Source organism: Pelecanus crispus, chromosome 1 (assembly GCF_030463565.1).
Source record: "Pelecanus crispus isolate bPelCri1 chromosome 1, bPelCri1.pri, whole genome shotgun sequence".
In the NCBI taxonomy this organism is placed as follows: domain Eukaryota; kingdom Metazoa; phylum Chordata; class Aves; order Pelecaniformes; family Pelecanidae; genus Pelecanus; species Pelecanus crispus.
Window position 1 is genome coordinate 218799038 of NC_134643.1, and position 19094 is coordinate 218818131.

General features: G+C 42.9%; 1 protein-coding gene across 1 annotated transcript in view; it reads left to right on the forward strand.

Annotated features, from left to right (window-relative positions):
* The first annotated feature begins 503 nt into the window (after nucleotides 1–503).
* Nucleotides 504–19094, forward strand: part of ME3 (malic enzyme 3) — a 129223-nt gene continuing 110632 nt past the window's right edge. Inside the window, exon 1 of the mRNA XM_075728007.1 lies at nucleotides 504–692. Coding sequence (XP_075584122.1) covers nucleotides 504–692 — 189 coding nt within the window. The remainder of the gene's footprint in view (nucleotides 693–19094) is intronic.

A 19094-nucleotide genomic window follows, 5' to 3' on the forward strand; every position in this document is an offset into this window, starting at 1 on the left:
GACGCCCGCCGCCGAGGCTGACGGAGGAGGCGCGGATGGGAGAGAGGCGACCGCAACGCGGCGGCGGGGCCAGGGGCTCCCTCAGGCCCCGCCACGGCGGCAAGGCCGAGCCCGGGAAGGCCGAGCCCCGGCCGGCCAAGCCGCCCCCCTCGGGCCGCCGGCGCCGCGGAGGTGCCGCCGCGGGGTCCCCGGGCGGGGCGGGCGGGCGGGCCCGCTGGCCGCGGCGGAGGCGGAGCCCCGGCGGGCCCCCCCCGCCCCTGCGCCGCCGGCTGAGCCTTAACAGGTAACGGAGGAGGCGCGACCGCCGCGGGGTCGGGGCGGCGTCTGCTTCCTGGGTTTCCTTTCGCTTCGGCGGGGGCCGCCGCGCTGTGAGGGGCCGGGGCGGGCGCACCTGGGCCGGGCGCACCTGGGCCGGGCCGGGCCCGCCCTCTCGCCGCGCCCTTCCCGCCCCGCCGGGCGCCCGTGGCCGCCCCCGCCCCGGCCGCAGCAGCCGCGGCAGGGCCATGGTGCCGGTGTGCGGCGCGGCGGGCGGCCGCCTGCTGCGGATGGCGGGGGCCGGCCGGTGGCCGCTTCTCCTCCGCCTCAGCCGGGGCCGCAGCTGCCAGGCGGGGGGGAGCGCGGCCGCCCACGGCCGGGCGCAGGCCGTCAAAAAGCGGGGCTACGACATCACCAGGAACCCCCACCTCAACAAGGTCGGTGCCGCCGGGGGTCCGTCTTCCAGGGGCGTGGGCGGCCTGGGTGAGAGGGAGGGGAGAGGGGCTCGGGGCTCGGTGGCGGGTGGGAGGGAGGTGGGGAAGGTGCCCGATGCCGGTCGCAGGTGTCCCGCTTCCTCAGTGTTTTGGCAGCGTTGCCTGTGCCTGTCCCTGGCCTGCAGCCCTGCTCTGAAAGTGGGGCGAGGTGCTGGGGGCAGTGGGGCGCTGGGGGGAGCGGGCACACGTTGACCCGGGCAGAGCGTGGGGCGAGTTTGATAAGCGACGCCATTTGATAACGCTGGTCTGGTATGGTGGGCCTCCTTCGGAGCCAGCCGCCTGGCTTCCCTCCGGCCGCCGCCGTGGTGGTGGCACTGGGAGAGCCTGCGCAGGGCTGAGGTGCCTTTGGCGAGGACCTGAAGCCGTTTGCCTGAAATCAGAAACGAATGGGGACAGAGAAAGCATGGCCTCTCCTAAAAATCCAGTACCAAAACCTGGGGTGTTTTGATGTATGTTGCATTACGCGTGTAGCAGTGGCACTGATCGTTTGCACCTTCATGTTAGAACAAGCGTGTGTGGTTGCTCTTGTTGCAAAGCTTCCCTTCATAGTATATCCATAGCAATGTGCATTCTAGTACCTAAGCAGCATGGTTTGCCAAGGTGAAGATGTATTTGTTCTCAATACTGAGCAAACCTCAATGTTTTAAAAAAAAAATAAAAGCTTTAGGAGAAAGATTTTTCAACAAAGTCTGCAAGGTGTGTAAAATGAGACCCCGTAATTTAGCCTCACGCTACTTTTCCATCCTTTTCCATAATCTGAAGGGAAAGAAAAAAAAAAAATCTGGATGCAAATTTTGGGATCAGATATGTCAGATTCAGGAACGGTGGGTTTCAGCTTAATGTATTAATATTGCTAAAAATAACTACAGGTATGTTAATTACCTTAAAAATAAGCAGATAGTAAACATTATATTGATAGTTGGTGGGGCTGTGACTACTTATCATCTGCTTGTTAGGTAGCTATTCAGTAAATGAGCTTGCTGTGTCATCCGGACTGGAGTCTCTTTAGATCACTCTTTACTTTGTGTAGCACACAATGTGCTGGGCTTGCATCCATTTCAGCATCCGTAGAGGTGAGAGGTGCCCCTAAGGACCAAGGCGCATGATGACGCAGGATGTTACTGAAGATGCAACAACTTTGTAGGCAATCTGGTTTGAATCGCTATACAGTGAATATCTGTAAGACTAAAGAGAAGAGGAATTGCCAACTATCTCATAAGCAACGGTAATTCACCAGTGTTAAGTGGTTTCGATGGGTTTTTATTCAGCATCTGGCTTGTTTTCTTGGGCTTTCCATGATAAAGAGTGACATAGACTACTAGAAACATTAGCTTACATAAAATCAATTCAAACTCAAAAATTAATAGTTTGACCTTTGCTAAGTGTAATGCAATAATAACACACAAATGGTTGAATCTATCCCATGTTTTAAATTGATCTGACTACCACAGAAGTAGATTTTTTTTTTTAATGTCCCATTTGGTGATTTTTCAGAACTGAGGCTTTTCTAAACTGTTTTCTCCCCTTTCAGCAAAAGTATTTCTCTTTAAGTCTAAATGAAATTTTAGTCCATGTGGAGAGAAGGGAGGAAAACCACTTCTTTTAGAGGTAAAATATATTCTAGTGTGCCATGTTTAATTCGCCATGAGAAATCTCCCACCTGGTCTCCAGCCTGGATGTTTGCTGTTTGTGTTGTTAAGTTCCTCTGTCACTACGGACCTTACAATCGTGGATAGGTCATCTACAGAACATCCGGGTGAGGACAGAAATGGCTGACATATGTGGTAAGAGATAAGGATTGCCTGTTTATGCACCTAGGTAACTGGTAACTAGTCACTAGTAAACGCACAGGCCCTCATTCCAAACTTTTCTAAATGGGCTTCTATTTCTCTGTGGCTCTTAACAGTTTGTTGTAGTATCTAAGGAATTAACTGTGTTCAACTGAAATGTGGTATTTGAGTCAGTTCCTAGGTTGTCAGTGTATGATTGATGGCCCTTTGGTCTGCTGTGCTGCAGTGGTGTAGGTCAAAATTGGGGATCTCAGTAGGTCTTCAGCTGTTGTACTCGGCACAAAGCAATTACTGTTTACCCGTTTGGTACGTAAATGTGGGCATGGGGTCATTGCTGCTTTTTCTACAGTGGATCTTTAAGCTTTCATCTGATCGAAGGCTGCTCTGCAGGGTATAGTCCTTGCATCTCTCCAAGAACCTTTGAAAAAGTTTTTAAAATGAGGGTTTGGGCAGCAAGTGTGTTGCTGCTTTGTTCGAAGCCCTGGCTGTCTTATAGCCTTTGGGTGAAGTTTAAAGTGTCAGTCTAAAGCTCTGAAGTGTACGGTATTTATTCAACAAATAAATAAATTCTGCTGTCCCTCCGGCAAAATCACAGACAGATTTACAGTCTGAGGCTATTATTGATCCAAGTCTTTGCTTGCTTACTAGGTCAAAGCTGTTTTGTGGAAGCCTTTCAGACTTAGAAGTCACTGCTGCCAGGTCCTCTGCAATACCCTAAATATCAGTAAAAGCAGGTGATGGGTGTAAGAAATTTGCAGTTATTTCTTTCCTTTCGTCATTACTATGTGAAGTTGGCTGGGTTTTCTCATGTAAAGGAATTAAATTTCTAAATATTGACCAAGGGTGCCAACTCTGTATTAAGCATAGATTGTAAATGAGTTATCTCCAGTTCTTAAGTTATTTGACCAGTCAGTGCATTGTGTATAAGAGCTTGCTTGACTAGGCATTTGTGGGAAAGTTTAGAGGAAAAAAAAACTGTGTTGCAGTTAAGGCAAGACTGGGTTCCATCTCTGAAACTGGGTTTGATTATGTCTCAGACTTTCTGTGTGATATTGGGGAAGTCACGTGCAAGGAAATCTTGTGGCTTAAATCCTTGGACAGTAGGAGGAACTTTGAAGACAGAACCGGTTATTCTTCATCTGTGCTGATGAGACTTTAAGTGCACTGTGTGGGTTTTTTTTTTTTTTACTGTTCAGATACAGTTCTTCCTTCAGTTTGCAAGTATTACAGCCCCTGTCTGATCTAAGGGCAGGACTTGGGAAATGTCAGCATTCTTCTGAGGGGTACTTGCAGTCTTAAAAGGCAGTAACAGTTGTTCTCAGTTGACAGAACAGTCTCAGAAATAATAGGAGGATGAGCTTGTCGCATGTTTTCATGATGTGCCTCATAAAGTAGTTCTTCTTTTCCTGCCTTTGAATGCTGCAAAATTGGAAAACCTAAACATGTTACCAATGTCAGATAACCACAGAGAACCGGTAAGAGCATTCTGTGGCGATCCAAGTGCAAGCTGGGTTCCAGGAGGGTTTGTTAGAAGCTTCGGCCATGTGTGAGTGACTTGCTGACGAGGCAGCAGCAGTGCTGGACTTGCTGAGAGATAAGCCTGTTCCACTGTGGGGGCTCAGCCTTGTGAAAAGCTAATTCAGCACTTGGATCCTGGGAGGAAAGATGGGGCACCCCTTACCCACTACCTCATTTATCAAAGTTGCCTTGTGTTTGGTGTGGTCAAGGCCACGTTGTGTCCTCTCTCTGAAGGACTCTGAAGCTGCTGTCAGTTCTTGCGATTTGTGCAATTCTGCTCATCTCAGATGTGCTGCTCATGATTCCCCAGTTCTTCCAGGGCCTCTGTCAAATTCACATGCCCTCTCTGTGTTTGTTAAAACACAGACTGAGCTGGACAGTTCCCAGTTTGACCACACACCTCTAGGGACTCAAAAGTCTTGTCCAAAATTGACTGTAACTTTTTCTTCATGACATCAGACTGCCTCTAGTTCTGCTCTGTTCAATTGAAAGGTTGATGGCACTTCATGCATTTTGCTGGAAGTTCTAATTTTGAGATAAATCGTGTCTCTTTGGAGATCTGCCATCACAAACAGATGCAGAGCTGGAGGTCACAGTTTGTTTCCAGAGTGGCAGGATATTGCTGTATTTGAAGGGCTGAGATGTGTAACAGATAATAAGCTGAACTTTTCTGCAAGGTGCAATGCAGAGATTGGAATTTGGGGTCTTCTGTGTACATCTGGATAACACCCTGTAGTCTTTTGATATGCACGCAGGCTCTCTATTTCTTTTCACAGAATGTGTCATAATGAATTATCAAAAAAAAAAAAAAAAAAACCCCTCAGCAAAACAGAGATTCCAGTCTGGATCTGCAAGAATGAAACTTGAAAGAATTGCTGTAGGTTTCTGCAGTGTTTTTGGAATGTACTGCTGTACACATCATTAAAATGCAGAAAGTTTGTTTGTCCTTCAGCTTTGAGGGGATCAGAATTCAGCTAACTGAGGGTTCTTTGAACGTAGTGTCAGTAATTTGCCACTGCAGCTGAGAAAAGATGATGCAGCCTTGCACACAGCTGTACTCTGCAACTGTGGTGGAACAGGCCTAAAATTAGCTGGATTTGTAAAATGATTGCATTTAAACAAAATTAGTAATGAACACAAGAACAGTGTGTCTGAAATGGCAGTTGGCAAGATCAAATCGAGGCAGGATTCTGTTTTCAGATTAGTAAATATCCTCTCTAAATCCACAAGGTTTTATTCTTACAACTGGAGTTTCCGGTTGGCTAGCTTTAGGTCAGGATAAACATATAACTACTGAGGTAGGCACAGGGCTTTAAGTGGCTGTGTGACTCCCAGCATTTGCTAACTTACCATCTGTTCATGTTTTGCAAAGTAAGAATATGAGGTGGGCAGAGTTTGGAGGTTCCCCTCTTATTTTTCAGGAGCCCATAGCTGTTCGAGCGAGTTTTAGGGGACAAGTTTTAGACTGGACAAGTTCATTTAAAAAAAAAAAAAAAAAAAATTAAAATATCCACTGAGGGTTACTAAATATGCTAAAACCACACCTGGCTTAGAAAGTCCCCAAACTGAAAACAATGAAAGGATGGGAGTGTGCAGGGGAAGAGAGTCCTATTCACCTGTGCTATTTACTCTTCAAGTTTATGGCTGCTGCTGGAGACAGGATGCTCATGTAGATGAACTAACCTGATAGGACTGTCATGTTTCTAGCGGTATCAAACCAGACACTTTCATGGCCAAACCCTGCAGCACATGGGCCACTTCAGACTCCAGCCAAACCATAGCTGACGGAGCTCTTTAGAAGAGTTAGAGCATGATTTGATAGAGTTGAAACGTGAGTGAGCTGGAGCGCCATGCAGTGTGATGAGAGCCTTCGATGGTGTCCAGGGCAGAGAGGCTGTTTTCATGTCTTTACTTGCTCTTTATTTCATCAGTCAGGCCTAGGTGTGTCGCCACTGACTTCACTGGAAGCAAACTCCCAGAAGATGAGCTTTGGCCCAGTATTTTGGCAAATATGGTGGTGTTCTGGAAATATGATTGCTCAGTTAGATTTGTGTTGTCCTTCATCCTGGTGTGTGGAGTTTCATTTTTTGTTTGTTTGGTGTTAATGTCGAGCATATCTTTTTTTTTTTTTTCTGAGTCCAAAGTATCTTTTGGCAATGGCATTTCCTGATGTTTTGGTACCAAAGAATTTGTCGTTATGGCATGGTCAGCAAACTAAGCCCAAACTAAATCTGTCGGTGCTTTTGGTATTGGCAGCAGCCTGCAAAAGTCCCTTTGTTTCCCTGGCTTGGATTCTAGCCCCTCTCCCTTATCATAGCCAAACCAGGAGGCCATCTGCCTTCCCGTCCCTCTGCATAATCTCCTGCCAGCACTGTCACTCACCCCTTTGGGACGCCATTAATGCTTTGAGAGTCGAGCTCTTGTGGAAGAGCTTGGAAGTGCAGAGGAAGTTTGCTGCTGCCAAGGTGAGAGGGGTGTTGCTGCAGACCCTGCCTCTGTCTGTGTTGTAGTGATGCTGTAACTCGTTGGTCCTTGTTTTGCTTTTAGCCCTTGTAGATGGATGGGGGGGTCTTGGAAGTATTGGTTGGGCAACCTTTATAAGTGCTGAGTTTATACTTGCAGTTACTGTAAGATATTAATAAAAATAAATTGTGTTTGGACCAAAATACTTTTTTCTGTTTTCTGAGAAGTTTATGTTATAAAAATGCTTTTGAAATTGCCTTTAAGTTGTGGAAATTCATCATCTTGGCAGCTGCCTAAGTTGCTTTCTTTTTATCACGACCTTTCTGTTAGAGAAGCCTTAATCTTTACACCAGGCATGTTTTGGTAGAGCAGAGCCAAGGCTGAATGTAGCTCTTGTTTCATAGGGTGGACTAAGTTTTTTGACACTTGAATAAAAATTGTGCTTAAGTAACACAAACTAATAAATAGTATGAAAATTGATATTGTTGCAGTTAGAATGGATCTAGGGCTGAGTGTTATAGCTTGTTCAGCATTCCTGTTCATTGCATCTAGTGAAATATGTGGCAAACAACCAGTTGATTACTTTGGAAGTGCTGTGGATGGTGGCGGGAAGACTGAGAGTATTATAAGTGGGGCTGGTCCTGTAAACAGTCTTCACTCCACTGACCTCAGCAGGCTGCAAGCCTTGCCCCACGTAAGTAGCATGACATGTAATGTCACTGATGTCAGAAACTGCGTGCTGCTGTATGTTGAGATGAGTCACTGGTGCTCATGAGAATTAGTGATGATTTATCTAAAGCTGCTGAAACGCAGTGCTAATTCACAAGATGAAGCGAAGAGCGGTATTTTGTGGCTTGGTTTTGATTTCAGATGGATTTGCTATGCAGTGAGGTACCTACCAGAGATGGGTCCAGCAGCTTTGTAGTGCTGTGTGGCAGAGTCTGACCCCTGAATTTTTGCTTTTGGTGTGTCATAGATCTGGCATTCATTGAACAAAACTCGACCTAGAGCAAATTCTATTTGACTTGATTTTGGATAAAGAGAATGTAAACTGAATTCCTCTTTAGCTTCTATAGCAGCCATGTCCAGAGGAACACTCTAGCTGCTGTTACTGGCATTCATTCAGAGCTGAGAAAGGGGAGGTTGGGGCTTTAACGGAGAGATGAACCAACCCAGCAATTTCTTAGGAACAAGAGATGGAAACTACTCAGTGTCTCCACTGCTCTGATTTGAAGCCTGATGGTAAGAGAAACTGAGTGCTTGGGATCCCGAGGTTTGGGTCTCAATGCACAATGTCCCTTCTTCTAGGGGGAAAAGACCCCCAGCTGATCGGACCCTGTGATCTGTGTACCCGAAAGACCCATGGACTAACACCAACTCTTTAACAGAGTTTTACTTTAGCAGGAGAAGCATGGGGATTTTAATTCCTCCATTACAAGGTGAAAGTGTTTTATACAAACACTGAGTGTCTTATATAAAAAAAATGCTGCCTTGCCCCACTTTTACCAGTGCAATATATTGAAACTGGTGAGTGGCAAAAATGGGTTTTGTCAGGCTTGCAGCAGACATAGATATGCAAGACCATCTTATAAACTTGCAGGATGACCTCAGCTGTGTAGTTTGACCCTTAATTTTGTATCTCTAATCACCATGTATCTAGTTTCTGTTCTGTTTTTCATATGCTGATACAAACAAGTGCATTACGCAATTTCTTAAAATCAGTGTAAATTCCATAGCTTGCATATGCTTTTTTAATTTAGAGCACAAAAAATGGGATTCAACACAATAACAGGGAGTTTCTCGGTTTAATACACAGTAATAACCTTCTGGCTCTACCCTGTTTGTCCCTTCATGCTCCCTTCCCTGCCCCCACAAATAACTCTTAGTTTTCATGGCATCTGCAGAACCCTACATAAGATCAATTTTTTTTCTCTTTAATAAGAAAGCATACTGGAGCAAAGCACACATAGTCATCTTGCTAGTCACTAGATGTTTTTTGCTGGGGGGCTTGTGCTCCACCTCTGTTCCATAGTTATCAGGTGGACAGAGATGTGCCTTCTGCTCGGAAGGATTTGGGCTCTGTAGATTTGTTCATCTGAACCAGGTTTCATCCTCCTGTGAGCAATGGCTAGATCCTGTGCATTGAGGAGAACCAGGATTTAATCCACAAACTGTTAAGAATCATAGAATCGTTTAGGTTGGAAAAGACCTTTAAGATCATCCAGTCCAACCATTAACCTACACTACCAAGTCTACTCTAAACCAATCAAGGGTAGACTAGACTAAAAGAGACAACTGCGCTCTATTGATACCCCTTGCTCAAGGGGGAATTTATGAGTGTTTATAATACTTAGGCTCTTCCAGGGCTTTGGGATAGTTTTCTTTCTCTGACTTGCTATAAGTGATGCTGGTTTACATTCCTGGCCCCCCCAGGTTGCCTGGCTGATGGGAGAGGTACTGTGCAAACATCTGCTTTTGGCAGCTCTCCTGTGATTTCAGTGTTTTACTCATTCTTCACTTCAAACAGTACCACTGCAGGTGCGTGCCCCCGTGCAGACAGCACGCAGGCGTTTCTAGCACCGAGCCCCTTGCAGAGTTAGGACCTGGAGATGGATGTTGGAGCTGCCAATGCACACGCCTGCTGTAGCTGAGGGCTGGATGCTGCCCTGCACGGGGACAGCATTGCCTGTACCTACCAATGATTAAATGCCATGCAGGAGTACAGCTTGTCCTGTTTTGTTGTTGTGTGGTTGTTTGAGGGTTTTTTGTTGGGTTTTTTTTGTGGGTTTTTTTTTGTTGGTGGTGGTTTTTTGTGGGGGTTTTTGTTTTGTTTGTTTGTTTTTACACCAAGGGAGCAGGGAGCTAAAAGGCAAATGGTTATTTTAATTATCCTTGGGGTTCTGGATCCAGAAATATTTTTACACTGGCAAAACCTAGGAGACAAGTCAGGCTGAAAAAACAAAGTCTTTGCTTTGTCTCTTGCTTTTCCTCTGACTGTTACTTACTTTTCTGTCTTTCTCACTGACATATCAGACGTGCTACCAAACCTTGAACAGCCTATTGTAGCTTTCACCCAAATAAATTCTTTTAGGACAGACTTAGCTTTAGAGCTGTTGTGAGCAGGTCAGACAGGCCTTGATGCTTGGTAGAGAATAAACATTGTGCTGTAATTCCCTCGCTTTCAATAGAAGGCTTAGCACAACAGCAAACTTGACTACTTTCAGCTTATAATGTGCTCTAGTAGAGATGAAGAGCATGTTTTTAATTTTTAACCTCCTCTTCAAGGCCCAGGGGTGACACCTGCTATCTGTCTCCCCAAACAACGTGGCATTTTGATAAATGACTTGGATATTGTCAGTCTAATACAATATCTTTCTTTTAAAAATGTTTTAAATGGCAAAGCTTTTTATAGTTCTGCAGCTGCCAAACACAAAACTCAGACAGAAACTGAGCAGACTATGGTTCTGACAAAGAAAATAACGCCAACACAAAAGTTTTCTGCGTATCAACGTTTTCTGCTTCACTTCACTTTGCAGCTCTGTTGCGCATGTATCCTTTTTCAGCATGGGGAACTGAAACAGATTTTCAGTAAATTTCTGTATGGTATATAAAAAAAGATTAGATCCACATCTCGGAGCAATTTTTTTCTGCGTGTCTAGCTTATAAAGTGGTAAGTCTGTTTTGTAGCATGTCCATATGGATTAGCTCTGTTCAGCGTCGTAAAACGTAGTTAAGGCTTTACTGTGTTTCTCAACATAGGAAGGAATTAGTTATTTCAAATACAGCAGTGCTATGTTCTCCTGGACAAGATATCTTGGACTTTAACTCTTTGGATTGGCTAATGGATTTGTCACTTTGCCTATTGGTTAAATTCATTATGGAAACTATTAAACTCTCTTTAATCTTCATTTGAAGGGTTTGATGTTAAACCTGCAGGTAATTTTAGCTGTGATTCTTTGCAAATGAGAGAATGGATTATACGTGCCAAATCCTGTCATTTTTGGAAGTGTCCAGATTATTAAGAGTTTCTGTTGTCAGGACGGTCTAAGCATGTATGCAGGGCAGGGGCTGGAGGGAGAGATAATGTGTTTTATTAAGCCAACTGATTTATATGGGAGGGGAAAAAAAAGTAAAACCAGGGATTTTCATGTTCATAGTCCTCCTTCTAGCAACTCAATTTTTTTTTAATCCCCAAATAGATGAGTTGGTCCAATAAACAAAAAACAACAAAAAACCCACCCTAAACCAAAACCTTTCCCTCTTAGCCGTTTCCTGCCTCATAGGGAATTAGATGTCTTCATGTTGCCCATTGTGTCTGTAGTTAATTGCTAGGATAAAACAAATGCATCTGTAAATCAGATCCCTTGATTACAGTTATTGGAGGGACAAGGCCCTTCTCTCCCCTAATACTGTATATGCGTTTCTAAATCTAGCCATAAAATGAGCCAACTAACAAAAATTACTTGCTGAAGTACGAAGTCTGAATACTGTGGAAAAAACTAAATAATCTAAAAATGTGTTTCCCATTGATTTGTTGTAGGGTTGTTTTTTTTAAAAAAAACCCCTCTTTAAAAACAAAAAAAACACTAGGAGAGCAAACCATTTGCGTTCATGCGATGTGCACAAAGTCTGAATTCCAGCAGACACTCTTGTAGGGAAGAGAAAAGGGTTGTACAGTGGTTGCAGGAGCATGAAAGACACTCGTTGTACTGGAATAGTTTAGCAGTTTAGGTGGTTACTGGGTGGGAGACACAGTTTGTGCAAGAGGATCTGAAAGTGTTTGAAGTGATGAGGATGTTGGGAAAGAGACTTGGAAAGTCCTCTTGTCCCCCAGTGCCTGGCAGATGACGAGGCTTCATGGGTGAAAGTGATGGAGAGCAACGATAAATGTGATCGTGTGCTCCAGGTAGGTACATTTAGAGAAAACTTTCCAAGCATAAGTTAATGCTGATCCTAAAGCAGACACCGCGGAACACAAGCTGTTCTGCAACTTTATACTCACAAGTGAATTTGCTTACATGGGTGTCTTATAAGCTTGTCAAGTAAATCACATTCAAGCACAAACTCAGTTGATCAAAGGTAATAAAAGAATCCTTTTTTTCCCTCTCAAGTTTGGAGGATTTTCAGTGCATGTAGCACTGGGACTTGTTTCTCATTGCACACAGGCAACAGATTCCTCTTAGGTTTGGTAAATTGCCCAGGTTGTGATGCGCAGCAGTATTTATTAGAAGGAGACGTGTGACATGCCTTTCACTCCATGTGCTGATGCCAGCAACTTTTACTGGCTTATGTCTGGGGTGGAAAAAAAAAAAAAATGCTTGCAACAGCACAGAGGTCTCCCTGAGCATTGCTCTTTGGTTTCTAAGAGGTAGCATAGGCTTAAGCCATTGGGAGGCTTTCTGCTGATTTCAATCAACTTTGCATCGAGCCTTTTTTGAATTTAGGAATACGGAACTGTACTGTTCAACATGTGAGATTATTTGATCGCAAAAGGATAAGATTAAAGGTAGTATAGTGTGAAATTTCACCATCTTGCTTTGTTAGTGGATAGTAATTAAAATGGAAGCATGTGTGAAAAATGGTGCTTGCTAACTGTTTAAGCCAAAATCTCAAAGCAAAAATGGCATTTGCCAATATCATCAGTTTCTACTGATACAGAATCGCATGAAGGCTCCAGCTGCTTTCATAGCCGTGTGTCCCAAAAATCAAAAGTGCTTTTTAGTACTCTTTATTTTAGCATTATCTGTCCAAGTTCATTCATCTTCCGTACGAGCTTTGGAGCAACCACTTCAGTGATGCATTTCCTATGCAAAAAGCTGTGTTCTGGCATGGAGGCAAGAAGAGCTGGACTTCTTCACAAGAGCTGCTGGAGGAAAAATGAGGGCACTAGTGAGATACCTTGGAGAGCTAGAAGCTGCCCTGGAGAGTTCTTGTAGCTCAGTAAAACTTACAAAAGTGCCTTTGAATTGTGACCTTCCAAATGTCCACTGGTCAAGGGTAACTGGGATTATGAAACCAGAATGAATGCATGACTGATACTTGCTGAAACTGGGCCACTCTCCCTAAAGGCAAGTAATTGTTTTGGATTTAACATGTTAACTGTATTCGAAGTTACAAGATAACAAAGTCATTTCTAATAGAAATAGAAAAGAAGTGATGCAGAGGTGCTGGAAAGCAGCAGCAAGTCTCTGGCTGCTGCTGGAAAATAGGTTTGGTGTTGGCCACTTTGCATTTTAAAGATAAGCTTTAATGGCTTTGGCAGTGAGAGTGCAACTGTAATCAGATCTTGTTGTTTTGTACAAGTGCCTTTCAGGTTTCTCTGCAAGGTCAAATGTCCTATTGACTGGCAGCTAGACTGCTTTGCTTGTAGAAATGTAACTGGTATTTGGTGGAGTTGCAAAATGAGTTTCCCACCGAAGCCGAATACAAAAGTGTATGAGAGTCTAGCAGTTTCACTTCCTGCAAAGCTGGAAAGCCTTGTAGCATGTATTAGGATTTCCTGCAGGAAAAGAGGGATAATTAATCTTATTTGACTTACAGAATCATAATATTTGCACTGCAATTTGTAACACAGAGCAGGAAGTTTTCAGTGAGTATTTCCTGAGGAACAGCACATTCAGTAAAGTGGATGCTTTTAACTTTTTGTTAGAGAATAAATAAAGCAGCTCACAGGATCTTTAGTGTTCCACAGTGTTAGAGTAGGGAAAAAGAACAGTGAATGAGGTTACAGAACTATGAGGAAGCAGTGAACAGCTGAAACCGTTCTCATGTCTTTCTCGATGTCTTCGCTTGGCATCATCGTAATTTAATCTCTGAACTGTAGCACTGTATCAAGCGTGCTTGTGGGAGGCATAAACCTCAGTCTTGTTGATAAAGTAGTCACTTGGTCGGTTCACTCCTGGTTTTAATTCTCATAGTGTTACGAGATTGCTCTAAAAGTCCCAGCTGATTGCAACGACCCCTGATTTGGGGCACAACCCAAATTTCCTTGATGTCTTGGGAGCCTCTTCCCTTTCAGGTTTGTAGTAGTGTCATACTATGGGACGTGCTGTATGTCTCTTAGAGAGGCTTAAAACTTAATGTTTAGACAGCGTTGTTTGTGGAACCTTGTAGGCAAAAGGATACCAAAGGACAAACTGCAACAGAATGAGCAACCAGTTCTTTTGAACCAGTTTCTACTCCCTATTTTTGCTCACTGCTATTTTCCTGGATGCGGCTGGAGATCCTCTCTTTGCTCAAAGGAGGTGGAGGGAGGGGAAGAGAGGAAAGATGAAAACAGGGAGTAGAGGGGCAAGTACAGGAGCTCTCTCCCATAAGGTGAGGAGGAGGCTTTATCCAGCTTGAATTCCATTGCCTCAACACATGCTTTAATATTAAATATAATCAAATTGTCTCTGAGGTTGAGGAATCTTCCCTGCCCTGTATGTTGTATAAAGAAGGCAGAGACATTAAGTGTTGCTGTTCCTGTGCAGGGTGCTGTGGCAGTTTGTAACCCAGTGCAGGAGATCCTGCGGCTAGTTCAGGCACTGGGTCTTCACAGTTGCCATTACCCATGCTCAGTATCTCCTGGGGTTTGGCCCAGCAGATGAATATTTCATCTAAGCTGTTTGTAAGACAAAACTATCCGTTGTCCAAGATTGCCACAAAAGTCCCTCTCGTTGGCATTCTTTAAAGTATTGTGGATTGAAAATGTGTCTTTTTTTGCATGGCATTAGTTTCTCAGAGCACCATGTGTGCATCCTGGTAATAGATACTGCGTGAGCACAAAAGGGAGACACAGGACCTCTTCATGGGATACTTGTAACTTTACTGTTAAATGCATAATTTAAGGTTTAAAAATATCACCTGGAAAACAATCTATAAAATATTCTGTATACCAAGAGTTTATGTTCTCCTGTCAAGAGTTCATGTTTATTTCCAGGGTTCTTGTGTTTGTAGCCAGGATTTCCCTGAGAAGGCATATGAAATGCCCCCACAGCGAGACTGATGTGCCAAGGGTGTGCTGGATTTACCGTGCCTTTGCGTATTTCTGCAGCACACTTTTGCTGCTTCTGGGTAGTGCATTTGTAGAGGTCTGACATGTCCGAATGATGAGACTAACTTGCATCTGGGAACTATGGGATTGATTCACACATACACTATGGCCGGGATTCCCAGGCATCCTGCATCTGTTTTGCATATAGTCTGTACATATGCAGAGAGGCTGATCATCTTTTGGATGCATTGGATTTACTGTCCATTTGCAGAATAACTTTGCATGTAAGACTGTAGCTCTGAGCTGGCTTCTGGACTTTCAGAAATCCTGGGGCAATGGCCAAAGTCTACATTTTTCCCCAATAAAAGATCTAGGTGGAAATGGAGAACATGCCTTGACATACCGGTACTTGAGAGACTAGTTCTCAAAGTTCATTCTTCAGAAAGAAGGCCTATATACATGTTTGGTAATTCACCCAAGAAATATAAGGTAAAGAAAAAAGGTGCCAGAAGTTGTAAAGGTACTTATTTATTGCTCCACAGATTAAGAAGCATCTTCGTTATCTAGAATGCACCACTTAAGTTTAGAATTTTCTGCAACTTGAGCCTGAAGTGGAGAGACAGAGTGCTTTTTCATGCCAGTGAGATTGTGGTTAGACACATCATCCCTGGCTGTGATTGCTGGATTGTGGCAAAATATAGGAAGTATTGAATTTGAACATCGAGATGTGAAGGGGAAAAAAAAAAAGAAAAGAAAACAGCGTGACTGGGAGAAATATTTGTGGTTTATTATTTCTTATTCCTCATTCTTGGAGGCATTCAGCATATAATATGACTTTCAAGGCATGTATCATTCAGCTTCTGCTTTTCTATAATGAGATTCATTCAGGCATTGAAGTTCAAGCTATTGGAGTCCTAACACACGCGCTGCATTACATCGAACACTTTTGAGCTCCGTTGTGTTTCTTATCAAATGGCTATGGAGGGCAGTTTCTGAATCAGTATGGTATGCATTCGAGAAAGGATCGAGCAGTCATGGGCATCATACTAGTGTAGTATATTTCACATTTAGTTTTGGAGCACTCTTCTAAGATGGTGAAATGGAGTTATTTTCACTTCAGTGGAGAACTGAATTTAGCTTGCCCAAAGTAATATGGGATGTTTGTGGCAGACCAAGTAAGTGAGCATGAGTCTCTCCAAATTAACTTCTTACCAATTCAGCTAGCATACCTGTCTGCTCAGTTGTCTTATCATAGTGTCTTTTATCTCTACCAGCAATGATCTCAACCACAGCCTGTTAGAAACACGTGTGATACATGCAACAGCTATATCCCATACATGCCATCAAATATGCATAGTTTTATAAAATGAAAAGCATTTTGTGAAATATTTTCCCCAAAGTTGTGTGCAAAGGAAGCAAGCACTAATAAGCAGCTGTTCTGGGAAGGTTTTTTTTAATTCTGTTTACCAAAACTGGCTTCATTTTTTCCATCAATATGCTTAGTTAATCACTTAAAATTTCTGTCTTTATTATGTAATAGTTCAAAACTTCCAGTCTCACTGTGTATAAGTTTACAGGTGTTGGCATCTGTAACTTGAGGTAATTACTTTGTCTACATTATTAAAGTAATAATTCAAAGAGAGCGCCAGAATAGGGTAAATACTTATGCTTAAAGCTAGTGGGCCAGAGATCTGGGTGTGATGTGTGGTCCTTCTGTGGCTGTTGCTTAAGCATCCGATTGGGCAGATGCTATGGTGATTTCTTAGAAATTGAGAGATTATTGGCTTGACTTTCCTCTCATTTTATTTAATGACACCTTCCAGCAAATGCCTAGGACTAGGTCCAAAGCAGATTGAATTTGATGGGAAGCAAACGAGTAATTACAGCCCTTTGCAGTAAAGTATTCAGAGTTATAGCTTTATTGGCTTCATATTGTTTAAGAAAGTGCTTTGCTGAACTGGGGCATAGTTTTTTGATTTAGTATCCCAGTGCTGTAAGACTATGAGTGTCTTCTGGCCAAAGGCTGGCTGAGGAGCGGCTTTATAGGAGCACAGCTGGGTTGTAAATAAATGGTGATGTGCTTCTGCTCTGCATTCAGAGGGAAGAGCAGCAAAAATCAAAACCAGTAATATATCTGTGTTATTGAGTACCAGACAGAAGAAAATTGACTGCAAAACTAAAATGAACTTGCAGCATGAGGTTCAGACAGCTTATAATGTCTCCAGTTGGCATTTGCTTGATTTAATAAATAAGAAAAAAACCAGATAATAAATACCCTTCAAAGTGACACAGTCACTTCGGGTGTTGAAACTTTTGAGTGCTATAAATTTGCTCTCAGCTTCACACTGTTGTGGTAACATGATTTTTTTTCAGTGATTCACTTTCTTCTTTTGATTTAAGAAAGGAGGAGCAGAAGAGTAGTGTATGAAAGGAAAGAAGAAAGTCCTGAAGCAGTATGACAGACCCTTATATTAGTAGTGGTCTTAGATCCTACATTCTTTAATGCTAGTGTGGAAGTTCAACCTGCCCTTTCCATGTACTATGCAGCAATGAGCAGTTTGATTGCAGTGTGATTAATTAGACAGACACATTAAGGGTGTTTGGAGCCAGGGTCTGCCCCCAAGCCATAGAGCCCAAACCTTTTCTCCTCCCCAAGTATTTAGATCTTAAATTTTGGTTCACTTTGTCTTGGTGCAGAAGTACATATTCTGATACATTTGCTCTTCTGGTTGACAGTTCCTTTGTCTCAGCTCCCTAGTTCCTAGGTTTCAGAAGTTAAGGAAAAGAAGCGAAGTGTAGCAGTAACAAAGAACATAGTGAGGGTTGCCTGTAAGGTATGCCAAAAGGAATGAAACCCCACAGCCATGGCAAACTTGGCCTCTCTTTTGCATGCCAGCCCTTTTACAAGCAAAAAGTCTATCTATTTCATGAAAAGAAAACTGAGATCAGCAGCATTGTGTAAATGTTTGGAGTTTGATTCTGTAAGTATTTAGATGCAGTGCTTACAGTCAGGGAGTAGAATCCTATCTCCTTGATCCATATAGAAAGGCATACCTGATAGCAGGTTCAGGATGATGCAGAAATTCTGAGATCTGGTGGGAAACTTCAGTGGCAAAAAGATTTGTGAATAATATGAACATGGATGACCAGATCTGTGTTTTAAAAAAAAAAAAAAAATACTCCAAGGCATGGATTTTCAGGGAGGACAAAAAAAAACCCAGAATGTTTGCTTCATGCTGAGTCTTAGTAATGCTGTTCCAAGATAAACGTAGTTTAGAAGTTAGTGGCTTTTGGAAAAAAACTAATTTATTTCTTTTTAATGTCTTTTAAGTTATTCAGGTAACCTCAAGATTTGCAGAACTTCTTTCTTTTGTCTAAGGAGAAAAAGGCTTGGAGAAGCATCAGGGCAACTTTTATGCAGAAGTTTTGACTGGGGCCAGCATAATGGAATAGGGAGGTACTTGATTCTATAAACTTACATGTAATAGGAAGCTGATTTAAAATGTGCAACTGCAGAGGCACCCCTCTGCACTTATCACAGTGTTTTGATCTGAAGTAAGATTTTGATAGGTACAAAATATACATCCCCAACAACAATAGGATTTGAGCAACTTTAGTATAATTTGGATATTCATCAAAGTAGAACTTCACATGAAATTTGTCTGAAACCGCTTCCCCCCCGCCCCCATAAGCAAGCACATGTGTGTGCCTAGACCATGATTTTTGGCAGAATCTGTCCTCTATTCTGAGTCCTAATTCACCCCTGCTGTTCTCTGAAATGAAAACCTGATTCTCCTGCAGGCAGAGGCATTGCTACTGCCATCTGCAAAACATCAACATCTGCATCATGCTAAAATTTCTCTGACTTCTCAGCATATGATGACTTTTAAAGAATGTTCAAAGGCACATCCCTATCTTCTGCTAAACTGAAGTTAAGAGACTGAATATGTCTTGTCACATAACCAGTTTGTTAAGGTGGGCATCTTGTTTTGTTATGGTGTTTCTTGTCAGCCATTAATCCGTGATTCAGTTCTTGTATTCTGGTGATGGAAAAATTATGTGTTTATCTATTTTGTGTTAACCCATTATTTTGTGCACTTCTGTATTTTTACAATTAACGTTTCTGTGAAGTGATAACAGCTTTCAAGTGCTGAGCTTTGAATAGAACATTCTGGATGTATTTGCACAAGCCATCTCTTTTAGAGCTCCCTTTTGTGAATATTGGGTGTAGATCATGAATGGAAGTGCTTGGGAAATGCATTCATAGCTTCAAGCCTGAAGCTGCTTTCTGTGGATAATCTGTAACGCTTTTGAGAAAAGTGTGAAACATTCCAAGTTATTAATACAACCTTATTTTGAATATGGCATACATGCCAAAAAGGGATTTTAATATAACAGTGGGAGGCTTTTTTACCATCAGGAGTACAAGGTAGGGATGTGAGAAACCAAATCTCTGTCCTATGATAAAATGAAGAGAGTGAGACCAAAAACAATTTGGTGTGCTGCCTGTGTTTATACTGTACTCGGGCTGGCTCGGAGGAACCCATGTCCTGGTTCTGTCTGTCCATTTATCCTGGTAAGCAGCCCAACTTCAGCTTG